The sequence below is a fragment of the Tamandua tetradactyla genome, chromosome 2 (genome assembly GCF_023851605.1).
Source record: "Tamandua tetradactyla isolate mTamTet1 chromosome 2, mTamTet1.pri, whole genome shotgun sequence".
Taxonomy (NCBI): Eukaryota; Metazoa; Chordata; class Mammalia; order Pilosa; family Myrmecophagidae; genus Tamandua; species Tamandua tetradactyla.
This window is the reverse complement of record NC_135328.1, coordinates 57,633,520-57,656,201: the sequence shown is the minus strand read 5'-3', so window position 1 is coordinate 57,656,201 and position 22,682 is coordinate 57,633,520. Positions and strand designations below refer to the sequence as shown.

The following is a 22,682-nucleotide window of genomic DNA, read 5'->3' as shown; positions in this document are numbered from 1 at the left end:
CCTTCTACTAGGGCTTGGGTGAGATGTTTGAGAAGCGGTATAGTACAGTGAAAGGAGGCAGAAGACTTGGATTCTAGTCCCAGTTGAGCCTCTAACTTGCTGTGAGACCCTGAGTAAGTCACCTTCCCTCTGTGGGCCTTTTTCTTCCTCTTCTGTGAAAAGAACTGCTTTTGTCCTGTCCAAATCAGATGATAGACATGAAAGGAAGTATGTCTTAGCAAGCTTAAAAAAAAAGATGAATTTTAAAAAAGGCAAAATAGCCCCTCAAACCCTTCCTGCATATAGCCCCATGAGCCCTCTCACCAATCAAAAATCATGCTCCTGGTGACCCAGTAAGGTCTCACGGGTCTGCAGAGAAAGCCCCTATAACAGCACCTTGCTATTATGTATACATCGCACTGCATAAGTCAGGTTCCGGAAGATGTTTCCTTCCATCTTGGCTCGGCCATAGGAGCAGACGAAGACACCTCCCTTCCCATCTCGGAAGAGGCACTTGCGGATGAGGCAGCCCTGCACAGAGCTAGCCAGTGCCATAGCCTCCTTGTCCTTCTGCAGCTCCTGCTGCAGTGAGTTCAGCACTAGGCAACTGGGTAGCTGAATGGATGCTCCTGGCAGTGGTGGGCCCAGAAAGGAGCCCCCCAGGACAGGGCGTGGACCCTGTACCTGGTAGGACAGTCTGTAAGTGAGCTGGTCCTCATCCTCTTCCTCACCACTGGGACTCAGGCCTCCATCACTGCTGTCTGGGGTCTGGGCCACCCTTTCACCATCGCTGCCCACCTCTCCCTCCTGTGAGCCAGACTTGGAGCCTGGCTTTGGGGAGCTAGAGGCTGGGCTGGTAGGACTCTGGCTGCCCTCGATGACAATGTCACAGGTCCTTGGGCTCCAGGCCTGGTCCCTGCTCTGTAGGTCCAGAGACATTAAAGAGTCAGTGTCTTCTGTGGGAAGCAAACTGGGAGAGGACTTGATAAGCCCCAGCAGATGCTTGTAAGCCCAGTTCTTATCTGCAGATGGATGGCCCTCAACAGTCACAGAGTTATTTTCACTGCCCACAAATTCGCAGTTTTCCAGGACACACAAGGGTACGCTGTGCAGGAAAATATGGGTGTTTTTGAAGGTGCAAAACTTCACTTGGCAGGTGCCCGGGCCATGGACCTGGATGTGCCCATTCTCAAAGTTGCAGTTGTCAAACTGGACATGACCTGATGTTGTCTGGGGAATAAAATAGGAGAAAATGGATATAACAAGGATAAGATTCATTTTGCTGGTCAGTACTCCCGATGTTCTCAAAGAAAAGTTACCCTGGATAAAGGATTTCAGAGCTGCAGTTTCTGTGTCTAAAACATGGGGCTTAACTAGTTAACAAAGCACAGTGCCAGGCACTCAATAAAGCTTAGCGTCTCCCATCTGGGGTCAGGATCATAAGCAGCAGACAACCCTCAGAAATCTATTACAGGGGTGGGGGATGTTCTAAGTGACTGAGTAGGTTATGTAAACAGGGTCTTGGGGACCCAGAGAGTAGGCTGGGAGACATTGCAGCAACCAGGACTGAAACAAACCTGGCCCCTTTCTACCTTTTGGCAGGCTTAGATACAAAGTGTCTCTGGTGCCAGCTATGAGGGGGTGGGGGAAAGACACCTCAGAGGCAAGGAGTGAGCCAGGGATAGCTCCCCCAGATAATCCTAACATTAAACTTCTTAAAAAGTTAGGCCTTTTCTGACCTCTTCCCCACAGCCACAAGCAATTCTTCCTTCCTCTGAGCTCCCTATCACTCATTTCCTTACCCCTGTCACATTCTGTCAGGGATGGCTGTTATGTGGGTACTTGTAGTATTTGGCTGGTGAGCAAAACTTACAAGAAAGACAGTGTCAGTTTGCCCACAGACCCTGCAAGAGTCGGGCACAGCTGGAGCTTAGAAACAGTTGGGACCTGAATCAAGCACCCAGATCAGGGAAATGCTAGAGTCCAAGGCCACCAGAACGCCATCAAACTGGCCCACAGCAGAAGCTGCTGTCCTGATGGACTGGAGAATCCTGAACCCCACAACAGAGCTCATCCAATCTCCTCAGGAATCTGGGTCTGACCAAGAAGCAGAGGTTGGTGAGACCCAGTCATTCCATATTCCTGAAAAAAAAAACAAAAACAAAACTATTTCTGGCTTTCACATCACCATCAGATGTATTTGAACCAGAGAATAAGGAAGTATCTCAAAATTCCATTTAATAATCCAGATGTATCTACTCCTTGAACAATTTTAAAAATTCTCTACCAGTAAAATCCTTTGATAGTTTGTTTCAGAATTTAACTCCCCTTACCCTCTCTAAGTTCTTCTTTATGGATAACCTAAATTTTTCTTGCTGCAATTGAAGGCCATTTTCTCTTACTTGGTCCTCTGTAGATAAAAGTCAGCTTTCTGGAGATACAGCCACTGCTAGGGTTCTCCTTAGAAGTCACTAGATATTGCTGTGAAACTACAAGAAAGGCCCCTATGTTTTCTCCAAAGATTCACTAGTTTTCATTTCTTTAATAATTTTTAGTGAAAAGGCAATTATGTGGAGCCCTGGACCAGGTAAGTCCTGAAATGCAGAGGGGCCAGCCTCTCTAGAACATCAACTAGTTTCATCCCCCTATCCCATATTATTGACAGCCCTTTCCAACATGAAAAAGAATGGGCATAACCCAAATACCTCTAAAGAGTGGGAGAGAGATCAAAGGCGATGCTGGAGTTACACAGAGAAGGCAGGGTTTAACAATTGAGTATAATTGCTGAATCATTATATTGATATTTCTTTTAGTCTCCAGTATCTTAGAGCAGCTAGAAGTAAAAATGTGGAATTGTAACCCACACCAAATTCTGAAATTTGTTTTATAACTAATTGTTGTGCTGTGCTTTAAAATCTATTGCTTTTTTGTATATATGTTAGTCTTCACAAAAAAATGAAAAAAAAAAGTTGATTATGATAAATGCACAGCTATCTGATCATACTATGAGCCACTGATTGTACCCTGTGGATGAGTACATGGTATATGTATATATATATCAATAAAAAATAAACAATAAAAAACAAAGGCAATTATGGTCTGAGCACTAATAAACGCCAAACACCAAGCTACACATACATCTAAGGCCAGGCTCTATCCCTTGAAGATCTATGGCTTCACTTCTGGGGGAAAAGTAAGGGCTGAAATTAATATCTCTCCCTAACAATAAATGTGCACTGAAAGCTGAAGGGTCTAGGAGAGTGCTTTTTCTAGAAACAAAATCTACTTTTTAGTCCAGAGGACAGTTCAAAAGAAGCTCAACATTCTAGGATGAAAAAGCAGGCTTCTAAGCTTTCAAGGCAGCCAGCATGATGTAATTTAAAAGAACTTAGAATTAGAAGATCTGGACTTTGAGTCCTAACCTCACTAACTACCCACTTGAGAAAGTTACTTAATGCTGGTCTCTGAGCTTCAGTTCCCCCTTATATACCTCATCTACACTTTCTACCACAAATGTTTGTTGTGAGGATCAAATGAGGTCACAGATGAGAAGTTACGTAGGTTATGAATACAGGTTTTGGGTTCTGGCTCTATTCTCTAACTCTTGTCACTTAATCTTGCAGAGCCTTTTTCCATATCTATAAAATCAGACAGCACTATCCGTCTCATGGGGATAGAGGGAGATGGCAGCTATACAGCATAGACCTGACACATACCAAGTGAATAACAAATGACTGGTGGTGTGATGATTATTACAAAAATGGGAGACAATTAAGTTGTTACTGGTAGTAGTGGTGGCAATATACTTCTTATGACTAGGATCATAATCCAGGCAATGTAAGCTGTGGACTGATATGCCAGCAGCCACCTATACCTCAATATAACCTCTGCTCTGGAAGGAGTGATGTTGTACTAATATTTCCTGACACTCTCTCCAGTCACCGCTTCAGGGGTGACTAATCCTGGTAAAAGCCTGATTTTCCTTGACTCTTCCCCAGGGAAGAGTCCCATACTGAAGGTCATTGGCCCTGCACGGCCTTTCCTCTCTTTGGCTCACCCTCTGGCCAGGACTGCCATGAGGAGCCCCTGTGTTTTCTGATCCCTGAACCTGACTTTCCCACCTAGCTGCTCCACCTATGGCTGCTGGTCCAGTTTATAAAAGAAGAAGAAAGAAGCAATTTTAGCCTTGAGTCTAAGCCTAATTTTTAATCCAGCTTTGCCAAGAATAAAGGAGAACATTGTGATCTCTACTGAACTCTGTGTCTATTTTTCAGTTGTTCAGAACTCAAGAGTGTACATATTAGAGTAATTACCAAATTTTCAATTCCAACAAACAAGGGATTACAAGCCCATCGAGAGGGGACCAAGCGCCTGGGGTGAGGGCCCAGGGCTGTAAAAGCCATCCATCGGATGCAGACACACCCACCTTATACATGATAGGTGAGAACCAGGCCGGCATGAAGATGAGGTTGCAGAAGCGTGTGGTTGAGCAGTGCTGGTCAATGCTGGCTAGCAGGGCCACCTCACCCAGCTTCCCACGGCCTATGATCTCCACGGGCACTTTCAGAATGATTTCACCTTGCTCTTCGTACACACCTGGGAACAGCACAATTCGGTCATATAGGCTGGCCATGACTAAGGCACTTCCCAGGCTGTCAAACTCATGGCCTGGCCCGACACTCAGGGTACGCCGTTCTCTTCTCCGGCGAAACAGAGAAAAGCAGACAGAGGACTCCAAGTCCAAGGCATTCTTGGTCCATGTCTTGGAGGCAAGGTAGTGCTGTTTGAAGGCCTCCCTCCAAGATTCAGGCTCCACATTAGGCTGGTTGGGCCAGTTGGGGTGGCGGCACTCGGTGCAGCCCAGACACAGCTGCCGCCAGCGGGTGCTGTCGAGACTAAGAATCAGTTCATACCAGGCTCTGCATACCAGGCTGCAGCGCCCCAGGTCAGGAAGGTGCAGGTAGGCTAAGATCATGCGCCACAGCTCCAGGGGGAGGCCGCCAGCTTCCATGATCACCTGTGAGACAAACACAAAATAAAAAAGGTTTGTTGTCTGCCCTGCTTCCAGTCTCCCTTCTTTAACACATCGCTGGGCATCTCCCAGGGATGAGAAAGTGAACAAGCCCAGCCAATCAGAGTACTCTATCCCCTCATTCAGAATCCTTTTCTGGGATCTTTTCCCCTGGAATTAGCAGGGAAAACTCTCTTTTCTCTTTGGTTAGATACCATAAGGACATGATCCCAGAGCTGCTGGTAGCCAGGTTCCCTTGTGGAAAAAACCTTGAGGTTTTTTCAGTCAAGCAGAAACAGAGATGAAAGATTTAAAGTGAAAAAGAGAAAGAAAATATATGTGCACAGGTGTGCCTTCGTGGTACTGATTCCTGAAGGTGGTATCTGCAGTTCTTCTTCAAGTCTGTGAGCTATCGCATTGGCTTTCCAATAAATTCTCTTTTTGCTTAAGATGGCTTGATTTGGGTTTCTGTCACCTGTAACTTAAAGAGTTTGGACTAATACAGAGGGGACCTACCTTTGGCTGGCTGTAGCTCAATCCTCTAGACTTCAAGAAAGGGACTTCTCTCTTCACATCAAAAGGAATGAGAACCAAGGCAGTGAGTGTTTCATCTGTCTGTTTTCCCATGTTTCCAGATCAAATAATTACCACTATTCCACCATATGTACAGACCCTGGAAAGACTGCTGCTGGGTCAGGCGCTATGGGTTTTGGTCCTGGCTCTGTCACTGGTTATCGCTATAACCCTAGTATCCTAAAAGTTTACTGGGCTTGCTGCTTGGCCATCTGCAGCCTTGCTTCTCCTATCAATGATTTACACCATGATTACAGAAGTGGGGCTCCCATCAGCCGTGTATGTAGAATCAAGTTAGCCCATTCCCTTGGCTTCAATTAATTATATTCTGAATGGTTCCAACTGGGTCATGGAGACTTTTTCCAGGGAAATATGAGTTTCGATTCTAGAATCAGGCTGAATTCTTGAGTGGAAGAGCAAACTGTAAATGCAGAAATAGTTGCTGGTAACCATTTCTCCCTGGATTGGGGTTGGGCGCAGACTGAAGAAGCTGTTCTACATTGAGAGAATGAATAAGAGACACAGAGGAGGAAAGGGCTAAGCCAAGGGAATCTTGATCTACAGTGCTCCAGTCTAGTTTGGAAGCTTAGCTTTATACTTGCTGTTCTAGTTTGCTAGCTGCCTGAATGCAATATACCAGAAACAGAATGGCTTTTAAAAAGGGGAATTTAATAACTCGCAAGTTTACAGTTCTAAGACCAAGTAAAGAAAGTCTATAGAAATGTCCAATCCAAGGCATCCAGGGAAAAATACCTTGGTTCTAGAAGGCTGATGAAGTTCACGGTTTCTCTCTCGGCTGGAAGGACACATGGTAAAGTCTGTTAGCTTTCTCTTCCGGCTTCTTGTTTCATGAAACTCCCCCAGGGGTGTTTTCCTTCTTCATCTCCAAAGGTCTCTGACTGTAGACTCTGTCATTCTGTATCTCGTCATTCTGTTGTGGTTCTGCAGCTCTGTCCTTGTTCTCAAAAGGAACTCTCTCCAAAATGTCTTCTTTTATAGGATTCCAGTAAACTAATCAAGACCCACATAGAATGGGTAGAGACACGCCTCCATATAATCAAGTTTAATACGCACAAGTGATTGAGTCACATCGCCGTGAGATAACCTAATCAACTTTCCAACCTATAGTACTAAATAAGAATTGGAAGAAACTGTTGCTCCCACAAGACTGATTAGGATTAAAACATGGCTCTTCTAGGGTACATAAATCCTTTCAAACTGGCACACTTGCTTGCCCTTTGAATACCATCAGATATCTCTACAGTATTATAATAAATTCTGTTTTCTAATTAAGCTAACTTCACTGAATTTCCATTATTTAACCTACTTACAACTTCTTTATAATCTCAGATCCCCCACCTAAAAACCATGTAGGGTTGAGCTAGATGATCTAGAGCAACTTCCAAGTCTGAAATAGTATAAAGTCTCTAGACATACCAAATAGAAACAGGGGAGACTCCACAACTGACTTTGATTAAGAAGTTGTTAACCTCTCTAGGGCCTTGGTTTTCCTCTCAATTTTTTTTTTTTTTAGTGTTTCCATTCTTTTCTTTTTAAAAACATTTTTTGCTGAAGAAATATCTACACATGTAAAGTCCAACCATATTATACAATCAATGGCTCACAATATCACATAGTTGTGTATTCTTCATCATGATCATTTTTAGGATTTTTGCACCACTCCAGAAAGAAACAAAAAGAAAAAAAAAAAAGAACTTATACATCACATACCCCCTACCCCTCCCTCTCATTGACCCACAGTATTTCAATCTACCCAATTTTTATCCTTTATCTCCCCCTATTATTTATTTTTATCCTTATTTGTTTATTTATTTATTACTCCATCTGTCCATACCCTGGATAAAAGAAGCATCAGACACAAGGTTTTCACAATCACACAATCAAAATGTAAAAGTTATATAGTTATACAGTCATCTTCAAGAATCAAGGCTACAGGAAGTTTTCTATCAATTCTATGAAAATGATGATCATACCTGTCAGTTATCTGAGCTCTCAAAAGAAAAGAAGCACAGACATGTGATTATGTCTGGAAGAAATTCTGAGTTTCCTCAAGGCTGGTATGGTTTTAATTCTACAAATTAGTATTGGAGCCCAGGTATGTAGATTTTCTATAATGATTACCCAATAAGAAGGTTTTTTTTTTTTTTGCAATTTAATTTTATTGAGTAGGTTTGGAGTTGAAATATATTAAGAGCTTCAAATTGAAATATTTTAAGTTGTTTTTCAGAGTGAAAGCAGGAAAGGGTCATGTTGCTATGTGTAAACATACATTCATACAAATATGAAATGTGAACTTTCAAGGCCATTAAGAATTTAATGAGCTCTCAGCAGCATTGGGAAAAGCTGAGCTCTGGACTGTTAAACATTACAGAGAAAAGCTGGGCTCCTGACATTTTAACCACAAATGAACTCCATTTTATCTCCTTCATTTATTCATGGTGGTTTCTGTGACATTGATGTCTACTAGCTATTCCCCTACTTCTTTAGTGACCCCTTCTCAGACTTTTTAAGAGAAAAAAGGTTCTTCTACTCATTACCTACCTATTCTCTAGCTGAATGATCACATCCATTCCCTTGGCTTCAAATATCACTATAAAAGCATTACTACAAAATCTGAATCTCCAGCTCCACTAGACTCTTCTAAGCTCCATATGTGACTAGCCAATTGCCTGCTGGGCATTTCTACTTTGATGTTCCACAGATACCAAAAATTCACGTTTAAAATTGAACCCTGACTTCCACTTCAAGACCATGCCAGAATAACTGGAACTGGATTCTACTTATAAACAATTATAAAGCTGGATAAAATACATGCGGCAACTGCTTTCATGTACTGAACAAGCTGTGTGCAACTGCAATCTTACAAGAAAAGGAACACAGGATGTGAGCACCATGACTGCTCTAGCTTTTGTTCTGGAGGACGGTGCCCACTAGGATATAGGGAAGTGGAGTTCAAGCAGAGTGGTAGTTTCACTGAGCAGGCATATTTGAATCCTGTGCTGCTAAAGAGCTGGAATGGAGAGAGGGGCACAAAGTGGGGCAGGGGTAGGTGGGCAGTTTCCTGGCTGAGGGCTGGTCTGCACATACATAGGGCAAGATTTCATCCATCATATCTAGCAGAGATCACCTGCTGTGAGACCGAGAGCTAAGAGATGATGCTAGAGATCATGCACAGCTGTGAGATTTTGGAGTTCCAGGCTAGATAATACAGTGCTCACAATGACACTCAGAAGAGTATGTCAGAAATTTCAAATTTGAAGACTAAAAACAAGTCTAATAGCATCAAAATGTTCTGCCAGTAATTTAACTGCCTGTTAGAATAAAACTCAACTTTTTTTTTTTTTTTAAAAAAAAAACAACATAATTTAGACTCTCAACCTATCACCCACAATGTTCTGCATAGGATCAAACAGTATTAGACATATGAAGAAGCAAGAAAATAAGACCCACAGTTAAAAAAAAAGTTAGTCAATAAAAGCAGACTCAGAATATTAAGGATTTTACATAATCATATGAAAAATCATATGAGTGAATGCATAAGGATGCTCAGCTGAGAAACTTAAACTTTTTAATTTATTAATTTAAAAAATTAAGAACAAAAACATTAACATATCATTCCATTCTACATACATAATCAGTAATTCTCAATATCATCACATAGTTGCATATTCATCATTTCTTAGAACACTTGCATCAATTCAGAAAAAGAAAAAGACAACCGAAAAAGAAATAAAATGATAACAAAAAAAAAAGATTATACATACTATACCCCTTATCCCTCGCTTTCATTTATCACTAGCATTTCAAACTAAATTTATTTTAACATTTGTTCCCCCTATTCCTTATTTTTATTCCATATGTTATACTCGTCTGTTGACATGGAAGAAAAAAGGAGCATCAGACACAAGGTTTTCACAATCATGCACTCACACTGTGAAAGCTATATCATTATTCACTCATCATCAAGAAACATGGCTACTGGAACACAGCTCTACATTTTCAGGCAGTTCCCTCCAGCCTCTCCACCACATTTTGAGTAACAAGGTGATATCTACTTAATGTGTAAGAGTAACCTCCAGGATAACCTCTAGACCCTGTTTGGAATCTCTCAACCATTGACACTTTGTCTCATTTCCCTCTTCTCCCTTTTGGTCAAGAAGGTTTTCTCAATCTCTTGATGCTGAGTCTCAGCTCATTCTAGGGTTTTTCTCAATCCCTTGATACTGAGTCTCAGCTCATTCTAGGATTTCTGTCCCACGTTGCCAGGAAGGTCCACACCCCTGGGAGTCATGTCCCACATAGACAGGGGAAGGGTGGTGAATTTGCATGTTGTGTTGGCTGGAGAGAGAGGCCACATCTGAGCAATAAAAGAGGCTCTCCTGGGGGTGACTCATAGGCCTAAATTTTAAGTAGACTTGACCTATCCTTTGCAGGGTTAAGTTTCATATGAATGAACCCCAAGACTGGGGGCTCAGCCTATAGCTTTGGTTGTCCACACTGCCTGTGAGAATATCAAGAATTCGACTTGGGGAAGGTGAATTTCTCCCCATTCTCACCACTCCCTGAAGGGGACTTCGCAAATACTTTTCCACTCACTGATCAAATCACTCTGGGATTCATCGGGGCATTACTCTGGACAAACCAACAAAATCTCATGTCCTACCCAAGATTCCAAGTACTTATGGTGTTCAATCAAGCTATCAACATAAGTTACGTTAGGAGATGCACTAGTCAAAACATAAATTTTGTACCAAATAAATATTTTTTGCTTTAGTCTCACACATGAGTTGAAATTTCAAAATATTACCATCTATTTTCAGCACCCTGCAGTAATGACATTCCTTTGACCATCCTCATGCACAAACATTTTTTAAATTTGTACATTTAGTCATTATCATTATACACTCTAGGCATTCCTAGATTATACCATCTCAATCTTTATCGTCTATCTTTCTTTCGGATTCCATTTATGCCCCCAACCCTCCTCCCTTTATCATTCTCACATGCAGTTTCATTCAGTGTTTTAACATAATTGTATTACTATTAGGTAGTATTGTGCTGTTCATTTCTGAGTTTTTATATTCAGTCCTGTTGCACAATCTGTATCCCTTCAGTTCCAATTACCAAATATCTTACCCTATTTCAATCTCTTGATGGTCTCTGTTACCAACGAAATATCCCAAGTTTATTCACTAATGTCAGTTCATATCAGTGAGACCATACAGTATTTGTCCTTTTGTTTTTGGCTAATCTCACTCAGCATAATATCCTCAAAGTCCATCCATGTTGTTAAGTACTTCATAACTTTATTCTGTCTTAAAGCTGCATAATATTCCATCATATGTATATACCACAGTTTGTTTAGCCACTCGACTGTTGATGGACATTTTGGCTGTTTCCATCTCTTTACAACTGTAAATAATGCTGCTATAAACACTGGTGTGCAAATGTCTGTTTGTGTTATTGCCCTTAAGTCCTTTGAGTATATTCCCAGCAATGATATTGCCAGGTCATATGGCAATTCTATATTCAGCTTTTTGAGGAACTGCCAAACTGCCTTCCACAGTGGTTGCACCATTTGACATTCCCACCAACAGTGGATAAGTGTGCCTCTTGCTCCACATCGTCTCCAGCACTTGTCATTTTCTGTTTTGTTGATAATGGCCATTCTGGTGGGTGTGAGATGATATCTCATTGTGGTTTTGATTTGCATTTCTCTAATGGCCAGGGAAGTTGAGCATCTCTTCATGTGCCTTTTGGCCATTTGTATTTCCTCTTCTGAGAAGCATCTGTTCAAGTCTTTTTCCCATTTTGTAGTTGGATTGGCTGTCTTTTTGTTGTTGAGTTGAACAATCTCTTTATAAATTCTGGATACCAGACCTTTATCTGATATGTCGTTTCCAAATATTGTCTTCCATTGTGTAGGCTGCCTTTTTACTTTCTTGATGGAGTTCTTTGATGCGCAAAAGTGTTTAATTTTGAGGAGTTTCCATTTCTTTCTTTCTTTCTTCAATGCTCTTCCTTTGGGTATAAGGTCTATAAAACTGCCTCCAAGTATAAGTTTATAAGGTATTTCCCTACATTTTCTTCTAACAGTTTTATGGTCTTAGACCTAATGTTTAGATCTTTGATCCATTTTGAGCTAACTTTTGTATAGGGTGTGAGATATGGGTCCTCTTTCACTCTTTTGCATATGGATATTCAGTTCTCTAGGCACCATTTATTGAAGAGACTGTTCTGTCCCAGGAGAGCTGGCTTGACTGCCTTATCAAAGATCAATTGTCCATAGATGAGAGGGTCTATATCTGAACACTCTATTCTATTCCATTGGTCAATATATCTATCTTTATGCCAGTACCATGCTGTTTTGACCACTGTAGCTTCATAATATGCCTTAAAGTCAGGCCGCGTGAGACCTCTGGCTTCATTTTTTTTTTCCTCAGGATACTTTTAGCAATTTGGGACACCCTGCCCTTCCAGATAAATTTGCTTACTGGTTTTTCTATTTCTGAAAAGTAAGTTGTTGGGATTTTGATTGGTACTGCACTGAATCTGTAAATCAATTTAGGGAGAATTGACATCTTAACTATATTTAATCTTCCAAGCCATGAACATGGTATGGCCCTTCCATTTATTTAGGTCTTCTGGGATTTCTTTAAACAATTTCTTGTAGCTTTCTTTGTATAATTCTTTTGTCTCTTTAGTTAAATTTATTCCTAAATATTTTATTCTTTTGGTTGCAATTATAAATGGAATTCGTTTCTTGATTTCCCCCTCAGATTGTTCATTACCAGTGTATAGAAACACTACAGATTTTTGAGTGTTGATCTTGTAACCTGCCACTTTGCTGTACTCATTTATTAGTTCTAGTAGTTTTGCTGTGGATTTTTCGAGGTTTCAACATATAGTATCGTATCATCTGCAAACAGTGAAAATGGCCATTATCAATAAAACAGAAAATGACAAGTGCTGGAGAGCATGTGGAGAAAGAGGCACACTTATCCACTGTTGGTGGGAATGTAAAATGGTACAACTGCTCTGGAAGGCAGTTTGGTGGTTCTTCAGGAAGCTAAGTATAGAATTGCCATATGATCCAGCAATACCACTGCTAGGTATCTACTCAGAGGACATGAGGGCAAGGACACAGACAGACACTTGTACACCAATGTTTATAACAGCATTATTTACAATTGCCAAGAAATGAAACAGCCCAAATGTCTATCAACAGACGAATGGCTAAACAAACTGTGGTTACATACATACGATGGAATATTATGCAGCTGTAAGACAGAATAAAGTTATGAAGTATGTAACAATATGGATGGATCTTGAGGACATTATGCTGAGTGAGATTAGCCAGAAACTAAAGAACAAATGCTGTATGGTCTCACTGATACGAACTAACATTAATGAATGAACATGCGGAATTTCAGTTAACCACAGGAGATAGAAATAGGGTAGATATTGGGTAATTGGAGCTGAAGGGATACAGATTGTACAACAGGACTGGTTGTAAAAATTCAGGAATGGATACACAATACTACCTAACTGTAATACAATAATGTTAGTATACTGTATGAAGCCGAATGTGAGAATGATAGAGGGAGGAGGCCTGGGGACACAAATGAAATCAGAAGGAAAGATAGACAATAAAGACTAAGATGGTATAATCTAGGAATGCCTAGAGTGTACAATGATAGTGACTAAATGTACAAATTTAAAAATGTTTTTGCATGAGGAAGAACAAAGGAATGTCAATATTGAAGGGTAATTCATATTTTTAAACTTCAACTTCTATGTGAGACTAAAGCAAGAAATGTTTATTTGGTACAAAATTTATATTTTGACTAGTGCATTTTCTAATAGAAATTATGTGGACAGTTCAATTGAACACCTAAAGTACATGGGACCTTGAGTAGGGCATGATATTGTGAGTTACTGATTGTACCAAGAACAGAACTATCATATGGTAAGAATGTTAGCTTTTGTATGTTTTAAAAAAAATTAAAAAATTAAATTAAAAAAGAGAACAATGTTTGTGTTGTATGTTGGTTTTATTAATAAAAAATTTTTTTAAAATAGTAATACAAAAACAGAGATCTCCAACATACCCCCTCCTCCCAGATACCCAGATCCACCAACTTGAATTTTGACAAATTTGCCCTTTATTCTATGTATCCATCCATCCATCTATCTATTTTAGGATGGGTTATATACTTGATGCTCCTTAAACACTTAGTGATTCCATGTACATTTTCTAAGAACAAGGATACAAAGTTCATGATTCAGTTTTTTCATATGTCCCAGTAATGTCCTTTTGAGACTTTTCTCCTCCATTATTACATCTAGTCCAAAATCATGTAATACATTCAATTGCCATTCTGCTTAGTATCTCTTTTTTTTAAATCATGGAGACATTAATACAGTGTAACTATGTTCATCTGAATCACACCTAAGTAAACTATTCAGTAGTGTTGATAAAATTCACAATGTTGTACTACCCTCATGAACAGAACGTTTCCATCACTCCAAACAGAAACCTCACACTCATTAAGCATTAATTCCTCATTTCTTCTCCCCTGACCCTGGTAATCTGTACTCTACTTTCTGTCTCTACCTTAGTCAATTGATTTTTGACAAAGTATCAGTAAAAATCAATGGATAAAGAAAAGCCTTTTCATGAAATGGTTCCAGAACAATTTGATATCTATATGGAGAAAAAATATGAACCTAAACTCATACTTCACGCCATACACAAACATTAACTCCAGATAGATTGTAGACTTAAAGATGAAAGCTATGAGAAGTAAAGACAGGAAAAGACCTTTGCAACCTCAGAGTTGTCTACCCTAGATTGCAAAGATTTCAACTGTTTTTTTTCCCTAAAAGTTTTATAGTTTTACATTTTATATGATTAATTTTGAGTCAACTGAGCAAGGTATAAGTTTTCAGCTGAAGTCATTTTTCCCCCCCTCTGGATATGTAATTGTCCTAGCACTATCTGTTGAAAAGGTCATCATTTTGAGCAAATTTTTGTATTGGTTTCTTTCTGTTTTTTTTTTTTTTTTTGCATGGGCAGGCATCAGGAATCAAACCAGGGTCTCTGGCATGGCAAGCAAGAATTCTGCCACTGAGTCACCATTGCACCGCCCTGAACTGGTTTCTTTTAATGAAAGCACTATTTCAAGACCACAATCCGGGTATTAGAGATACTTATTTCTGTTGGGTTGGTTGTCTTTAATTCTTTCTTCAGTTCTGCCATCTTCTTTCTAAGGTTTTCTAATTCTCACTTATGTTGTTCTATCATGTTGTATCATTTTATAAATGTCTTTCAGATAATCTGGAAATAGTATGTTACAGTTCTCTTCCTCCTCAGCTGTGTTAACAACAAATGTTCAAAGTAGCAAGCTGCGCCACTAAGCAAAGCCACACTAACAGTATGTTTCTGGTAAAATCCTATTTACTGGTGGAAATCACATCATTTTTGAATACTATAAGCTTAAGTTTGGGGCTGTTTATACTCTTTTATTTTTAAATGTTTTTTATTGTTAAATATAACATATACACAGAAAAGAATGAAAAAGCAGTGATTTTCAAAGTGGACTTCAACAAGTAGATACAGAACAGACTTGTTATGGGTTACCATTTCATTATTTCAGATTTTTCCTTCTAGCTGCTCCAAAACACAGGAGGCTAGAAAAAATGTTTTTTTTCTGGCAGATAGCACCTTCTGTGAGCATCACTTCGGATTTATGTGGAAAGAGAGTCTTAGGGCCATTAGCGACTTTTCTAAAGTCTCATGCTTAGATTAGCCCAATTTCAAAATTGGAAAGTGGCTGGCCAGGAGAGAGCACTTGCAAAAGGAGACTTCCTCTAGAGTACCTGTATCTGTGAGACTTGGGCTGAAAGAATGGGTGAGTGCAAGACCCAGGGAGCGGCGAGGGGATGATAAAGCAGATGATCCAGGGACCTGCCCTGGAGTGGAGCCTGATGAGGGACCTGGGGCTACCTTCAGCCTGTCATTCTCTGCTTTCAGCAAGTCCATCTCCAACTGTGGCAAGAACAGACAGTTCCTCCTCCAGAGCAACTACTAGGTGAACAGAAACAGTGCAGAACAGCTCCCGGGGCCACGGCAGGGAATGGACACACAGCGTACCCCAGTCTGGACTGGCTAGTCTGACTGCGAGACTCTGCTGCGGTGAGATCCCCGAGCGGCACGCGATTCCCCGAGCAGCGACAGCTGTGGCGGCCGGAGCTCCTCCCTCCCTCCTTCCCGGGCCAGCTGAGAGTCTCGGAGAGGCAAGTTTTCAAAAGCCGCGGCGGCCGGCGCCCTTCTTTTGCGGGTGGCTTCCTGGACTGGCTACAAGTCTCAGATCAGAGGGCTACCCAAGCCGCGGTGGCCCTCCCCCGCGGGCGGCTTCCTGGTCCGGTGGCGAATTCCCCAGGCCGCGGTGATCGGCGACCAATGCCCCTCCCCTGCGGGCGGCTTACTGGTCCGGTGGCGAATTCCCCAGGCCGCAGCGGCCGGCGACCGACGCCCCTCTCCCGTGGGCGGCTTCCTGGTCCGGTGGCGAATTCCCCGGGCCGATGCGGCCGGCGACCGACACCCCTCCAGGAAGAGGAGGGAAGTTCCGACAGTGGCAGGGACTGGGTCCAACCAGACACCAATAGGGGAATTAATAAAGAAGCCACAGGGTCCTCTCAAGCCGCGGCGGCTGACGCCCCCACCACGCGCGGCCCCCCGGACCAACTGAGAGAATTGGATCAGAAATCCCCAGGCTGCGGAGAACAGTGACCAGGGGGATCCCTTCCAAATACGTGAGACAAACGTGTGCCACGAGCGCCACCTACTGGGCAGGATAAGAAAAACAGAACCCAGAGATTTCACAGAAAAATCTTACAACCTTGTTGGGTCCAACACCCAGGGAAATCTGACTAAATGCCCAGACGCCAGCAGAAGATAACGGTCCACGCACAGAAGACTGAGAATATGGCCCAGTCAAAGGAACAAACCAATAGTTCAAATGAGATACAGGAGCTGAGACAACTAAGGCTGAATATACAAACAGAAATGGAAAACCTCTTCAAAAATGAAATCGATAAATTGAGGGAGGACATGAAGAAGACATGGGCTGAACAAAAAGAAGAAATAGAAAAACTGAAAAAAGAAATCACAGAACTTATGGAAGTGAAGGATAAAGTAGAAAAGATGGAAAAAACAATGGATACCTACAATGATAGATTTAAAGAGACAGAAGATAGAATTAGTGATTTGGAGGATGGAACATCTGAATTCCAAAAAGAAACAGAAAGTATCGGGGAAAGAATGGAAAAATTTGAACAGGGTATCCAGGAACTCAAGGACAATATGAACCGCACAAATATACGTGTTGTGGGTGTCCCAGAAGGAGAAGAGAAGGGAAAAGGAGGAGAAAAACTAATGGAAGAAATTATCACTGAAAATTTCCCAACTCTTATGAAAGACCTAAAATTACAGATCCAAGAAGTGCAGCGCACCCCAAAGAGATTAGACCCAAATAGGCGTTCTCCAAGACATTTACTAGTTAGAATGTCAGAGGTCAAAGAGAAAGAGAGGATCTTGAAAGCAGCAAGAGAAAAACAATCCATCACATACAAGGGAAACCCAATAAGACTATGTGTAGATTTCTCAGCAGAAACCATGGAAGCTAGAAGACAGTGGGATGATATACTTAAATTACTAAAAGAGAAAAACTGCCAACCAAGACTCCTATATCCAGCAAAATTGTCCTTCAAAAATGAGGGACAAATTAAAACATTCTCAGATAAAAAGTCACTGGGAGAATTTGTGACCAAGAGATCAGCTCTGCAAAAAATACTAAAGGGAGCACTAGAGTCAGATACAAAAAGACAGAAGAGAGAGGTATGGAGAAGAGTGTAGAAAGAAGGAAAGTCAGATATGATATATATAATACAAAAGGCAAAATGGTAGAGGAAAATATTATCCAAACAGTAATAACACTAAATGTTAATGGACTGAATTCCCCAATCAAAAGACATAGATTGGCAGAATGGATTAAAAAACAGGATCCTTCTATATGCTGTCTACAGGAAACACATCTTAGACCCAAAGATAAACATAGGTTGAAAGTGAAAGGTTGGGAAAAGATATTTCATGCAAATAACAACCAGAAAAGAGCAGGAGTGGCTATACTAATATCCAACAAATTAGACTTCAAATGTAAAACAGTTAAAAGAGACAAAGAAGGACACTATATACTAATAAAAGGAACAGTTAAACAAGAAGACATAACAATCATAAATATTTATGCACCGAACCAGAATGCCCCAAAATACGTGAGGAATACACTGCAAACACTGAAAAGGGAAATAGACTCATATACCATAATAGTTGGAGACTTCAATTCCCCACTCTGATCAATGGACAGAACATCTAGACAGAGGATCAATAAAGAAATAGAGAATCTGAATATTACTATAAATGAGCTAGACTTAACAGACATTTATAGGACATTACATCCCACAACAGCAGAATACACCTTTTTCTCAAGTGCTCATGGATCATTCTCAAAGATAGACCATATGCTGGGTCACAAAGCAAGTCTTAACAAACTTAAAAAGATTGAAATCATACACAACACTTTCTCGGATCATAAAGGAATGAAGTTGGAAATCAATAATAGGCAGAGTGCCAGAAAATTCACAAATACATGGAGGCTCAACAACACACTCCTAAACAATGACTGGGTCAAAGAAGAAATTGCTAGAGAAATTAGCAAATACCTCAAGGCGAATGAAAATGAAAACACAACATATCAAAACTTATGGGACACAGCAAAGGCAGTGCTAAGAGGGAAATTTATTGCCCTAAATGCCTATATCAGAAAAGAAGAAAAGGCAAAAATTCAGGAATTAACTGTCCACTTGGAAGAACTGGAGAAAGAACAGCAAACTAATCCCAAAGCAAGCAAAAGGAAAGAAATAACAAAGATCAGAGCAGAAATAAATGAAATTGAAAACATGAAAACAATAGAGAAAATCAATAAGGCCAGAAGTTGGTTCTATGAGAAAATCAATAAGATTGATGGGCCCTTAGCAAGAATGACAAAAAGAAGAAGAGAGAGAATGCAAATAAATAAGATCAGAAATGGAAGAGGAGACATAACTACTGACCTCACAGAAATAAAGGAGGTAATAACAGGATACTATGAACAACTTTACGCTAATAAATACAACAATTTAGAGGAAATGGACGGGTTCCTGGAAAGACATGAACAACCAACTTTGACTCAAGAAGAAATAGATGACCTCAACAAACCAGTCACAAGTAAAGAAATTGAATTAGTCATTCAAAAACTTCCTAAAAAGAAAAGTCCAGGACCAGACGGCTTCACATGTGAATTCTATCAAACATTCCAGAAAGAACTAGTACCAACTCTCCACAAACTCTTCAAAAAAAATCGAAGCGGAGGGGAAACTACCTAATTCATTCTATGAAGCCAACATCACCCTCATACCAAAACCAGGCAAAGATATTACAAAAAAAGAAAACTACAGGTCAATCTCTCTAATGAATATAGATGCAAAAATCCTCAATAAAATTCTAGCAAATCGTATCCAACAACACATTAAAAGAATTATACATCATGACCAAGTAGGATTCATCCCAGGTATGCAAGGATGGTTCAACATAAGAAAATCAATTAATGTAATACACCACATCAACAAATCAAAGCAGAAAAATCACATGATTATCTCAATTGATGCAGAGAAGGCATTTGACAAGATTCAACATCCTTTCCTGTTGAAAACACTTCAAAGGATAGGAATACAAGGGAACTTCCTTAAAATGATAGAGGGAATATATGAAAAACCCACAGCTAATATCATCCTCAATGGGGAAAAATTGAAAACTTTCCCCCTAAGATCAGGAACAAGACAAGGATGTCCACTATCACCACTATTATTCAACATTGTGTTGGAGGTTCTAGCCAGAGCAATTAGACAAGAAAAAGAAATACAAGGCATCAAAATTGGAAAGGAAGAAGTAAAACTATCACTGTTTGCAGACGATATGATACTATACGTCGAAAACCCGGAAAAATCCACAACAAAACTACTAGAGCTAATAAATGAGTACAGCAAAGTAGCAGGTTACAAGATCAACATTCAAAAATCTGTAGCATTTCTATACACTAGTAAGGAACAAGCTGAGGGGGAAATCAAGAAACGAATCCCATTCACAATTGCAACTAAAAGAATAAAATACCTAGGAATAAATTTAACTAAAGAGACAAAAAACCTATATAAAGAAAACTACAAAAAACTGCTAAAAGAAATCACAGAAGACCTAAATAGATGGAAGGGCATACCGTGTTCATGGATTGGAAGACTAAATATAGTTAAGATGTCAATCCTACCTAAATTGATTTACAGATTCAATGCAATACCAATCAAAATCCCAACAACTTATTTTTCAGAAATAGAAAAACCAATAAGCAAATTTATCTGGAAGGGCAGGGTGCCCCGAATTGCTAAAAACATCTTGAGGAAAAAAAACGAAGCTGGAGGTCTCGCGCTGCCTGACTTTAAGGCATATTATGAAGCCACAGTGGTCAAAACAGCATGGTATTGGCATAAAGATAGATATATCGACCAATGGAATCGAATAGAGTGCTCAGATATAGACCCTCTCATCTATGGACATTTGATCTTTGATAAGGCAGTCAAGCCAACTCACCTGGGACAGAACAGTCTCTTCAATAAATGGTGCCTAGAGAACTGGATATCCATATGCAAAAGAATGAAAGAAGACCCATCTCTCACACCCTATACAAAAGTTAACTCAAAATGGACCAAAGATCTAAACATTAGGTCTAAGACCATAAAACAGTTAGAGGAAAATGTAGGGAGATATCTTATGAACCTTACAATTGGAGGCAGTTTTATGGACCTTAAACCTAAAGCAAGAGCACTGAAGAAGGAAATAAATAAATGAGAGCTCCTCAAAATTAAACACTTTTGTGCATCAAAGAACTTCATCAAGAAAGTAGAAAGACAGCCTACACAATGGGAGACAATATTTGGAAATGACATATCAGATAAAGGTCTAGTATCCAGAATTTATAAAGAGATTGTTCAACTCAACAACAAATAGACAGCCAACCCAATTACAAAATGAGAAAAAGACTTGAACAGACACCTCTCAGAAGAGGAAATACAAATGGCCAAAAGGCACATGAGGAGATGCTCAATGTCCTTGGCCATTAGAGAAACGCAAATCAAAACCACAATGAAATATCATTTCACACCCACCAGAATGGCCATTATCAACAAAACAGAAAATGACAAGTGCTGGAGAGGATGCGGAGAAAGAGGCACACTTATCCACTGTTGGTGGGAATGTCAAATGGTGCAACCACTGTGGAAGGCAGTTTGGTGGTTCCTCAAAAAGCTGAATATAGAATTGCCATACGACCCAGCAATACCATTGCTGGGAATCTACTCAAAGGAATTAAGGGCAAAAACCCAAACGGACATTTGCACACCAATGTTTATAGCAGTGTTATTTACAATTGCAAAGAGATGGAAACAGCCAAAATGTCCATCAACAGACAAGTGGCTAAACAAACTGTGGTATATACATACGATGGAATATTATGCAGCTTTAAGACAGGATAAACTTATGAAGCATGTAATAACATGGATGGACCTAGAGAACATTATGCTGAGTGAGTCTAGCCAAAAACTAAAAGACAAATACTGTATGGTCCCAATGATGTGAATCGACATTTGAGAATAGACTTGGAATATGTCATTGGTAACAGAGTTCAGCAGGAGTTAGAAACAGGGTAAGATAATGGGTAATTGGAGCTGATGGGATACAGACTGTGCAACAGGACTAGATACAAAAACTCAAAAATGGACAGCACAATAATACCTAATTGTAAAGTAATCATGTTAAAACACTGAATGAAGCTGCATCTGAGCTATAGGTTTTTGTTTTGTTTTGTTTTTACTATTATTACTTTTATTTTTTTCTCTATATTAACATTCTATATCTTTTTCAGTTGTGTTGCTAGTTCTTCTAAACCGATGCAAATGTACTAAGAAACGATGATCATGCATCTATGTGATGATGTTAAGAATTCCTGATTGCATATGTAGAATGGTATGATTTCTAAATGTTGGGTTAATTTCTTTTTTTCCGTTAATTAATAAAAAAAATGTTTTTTCTTCTTTGTGAAAAATAACATATATACAAAAACTGATTAGTTTTTTGAGCATATCTTCCTGGAATGTTTTCACTGACTGTGCAGATATTAGTCTCTTCCCAATTCTCTTTTTTCTTATACTTTGTTTGGGATTTGACCTTCAAAGTTTTTTTGTTGCTCATTTAAAAATGAATTCAGTTTTCCTCTATATTTTCCTAACATTTATCATAAAAATTTCAAAATATTACAAAGCTGAAAGAATTTATAGTGAGCACACACATACACTATCAATATTCTTCTACCAGTAATATTTTTTTTCTTAACTTTTTTTTTATCAAAAAAAAGAAAAGAAATTAACACAACATTTAGAAATCATTCCATTCTACACATGCACTCAGTAATTCTTAGTATCATCACATAGATGTATGATCATCATTTCTTAGTACATTTGCATCGATTTAGGAAAAGAACTAGCAAAACAGCAGAAAAAGATATAGAATGTTAATATAGAGAAGATAATTAAAATAATAATACTAATAAAAAAAGTATATATATATAAAAAGGAAAATAAAAAAACAAAAACAAAAGATACAAACACACAAACAAACAAACAAAAAACCATATTTCAGGTGCAGCTTCATTCAGTGTTCCAACCTAGTTACATTACACTTAGGTATTATTGTGCTGTCCATTTTTGAGTTTTTGTATCTAGTCCTGTTGCACAGTCTGTATCCCTTCAGCTCCAATTACCCATTATCTTACCCTGTTTCTAACTCCTGCTGGTCTCTGTTACCAATGATATATTCCAAGCTGATTCTTGAATGTCGGTTCACATCAGTTGGAACATACAGTATTTGTCCTTTAGTTTTGGGCTAGACTCACTC

The 22,682-nt window shown here is 39.6% G+C and overlaps 1 protein-coding gene across 6 annotated transcripts in view; it reads right to left on the bottom strand.

Moving 5' to 3' along the window:
• FBXO10 (F-box protein 10) overlaps positions 1 to 22,682 on the bottom strand; it is a 97,781-nt gene that overhangs the window by 26,479 nt on the left and 48,620 nt on the right. For 4 of the 6 annotated variants that reach the window (XR_013170329.1, XM_077147663.1, XM_077147665.1 and 1 more), the window contains 2 exons: positions 4,406 to 4,996; positions 376 to 1,209 (listed from right to left, as the gene is read on the bottom strand). Coding sequence is in view for 5 of the 6 variants with exons in the window: in XM_077147663.1 (XP_077003778.1) it covers positions 376 to 1,209; positions 4,406 to 4,996 (1,425 nt within the window). In the remaining variant the exon portion in view is untranslated. The remainder of the gene's footprint in view (positions 1 to 375; positions 1,210 to 4,405; positions 4,997 to 22,682) is intronic. The other 2 variants (XM_077147666.1, XM_077147667.1) reach the window with 2 other exon arrangements.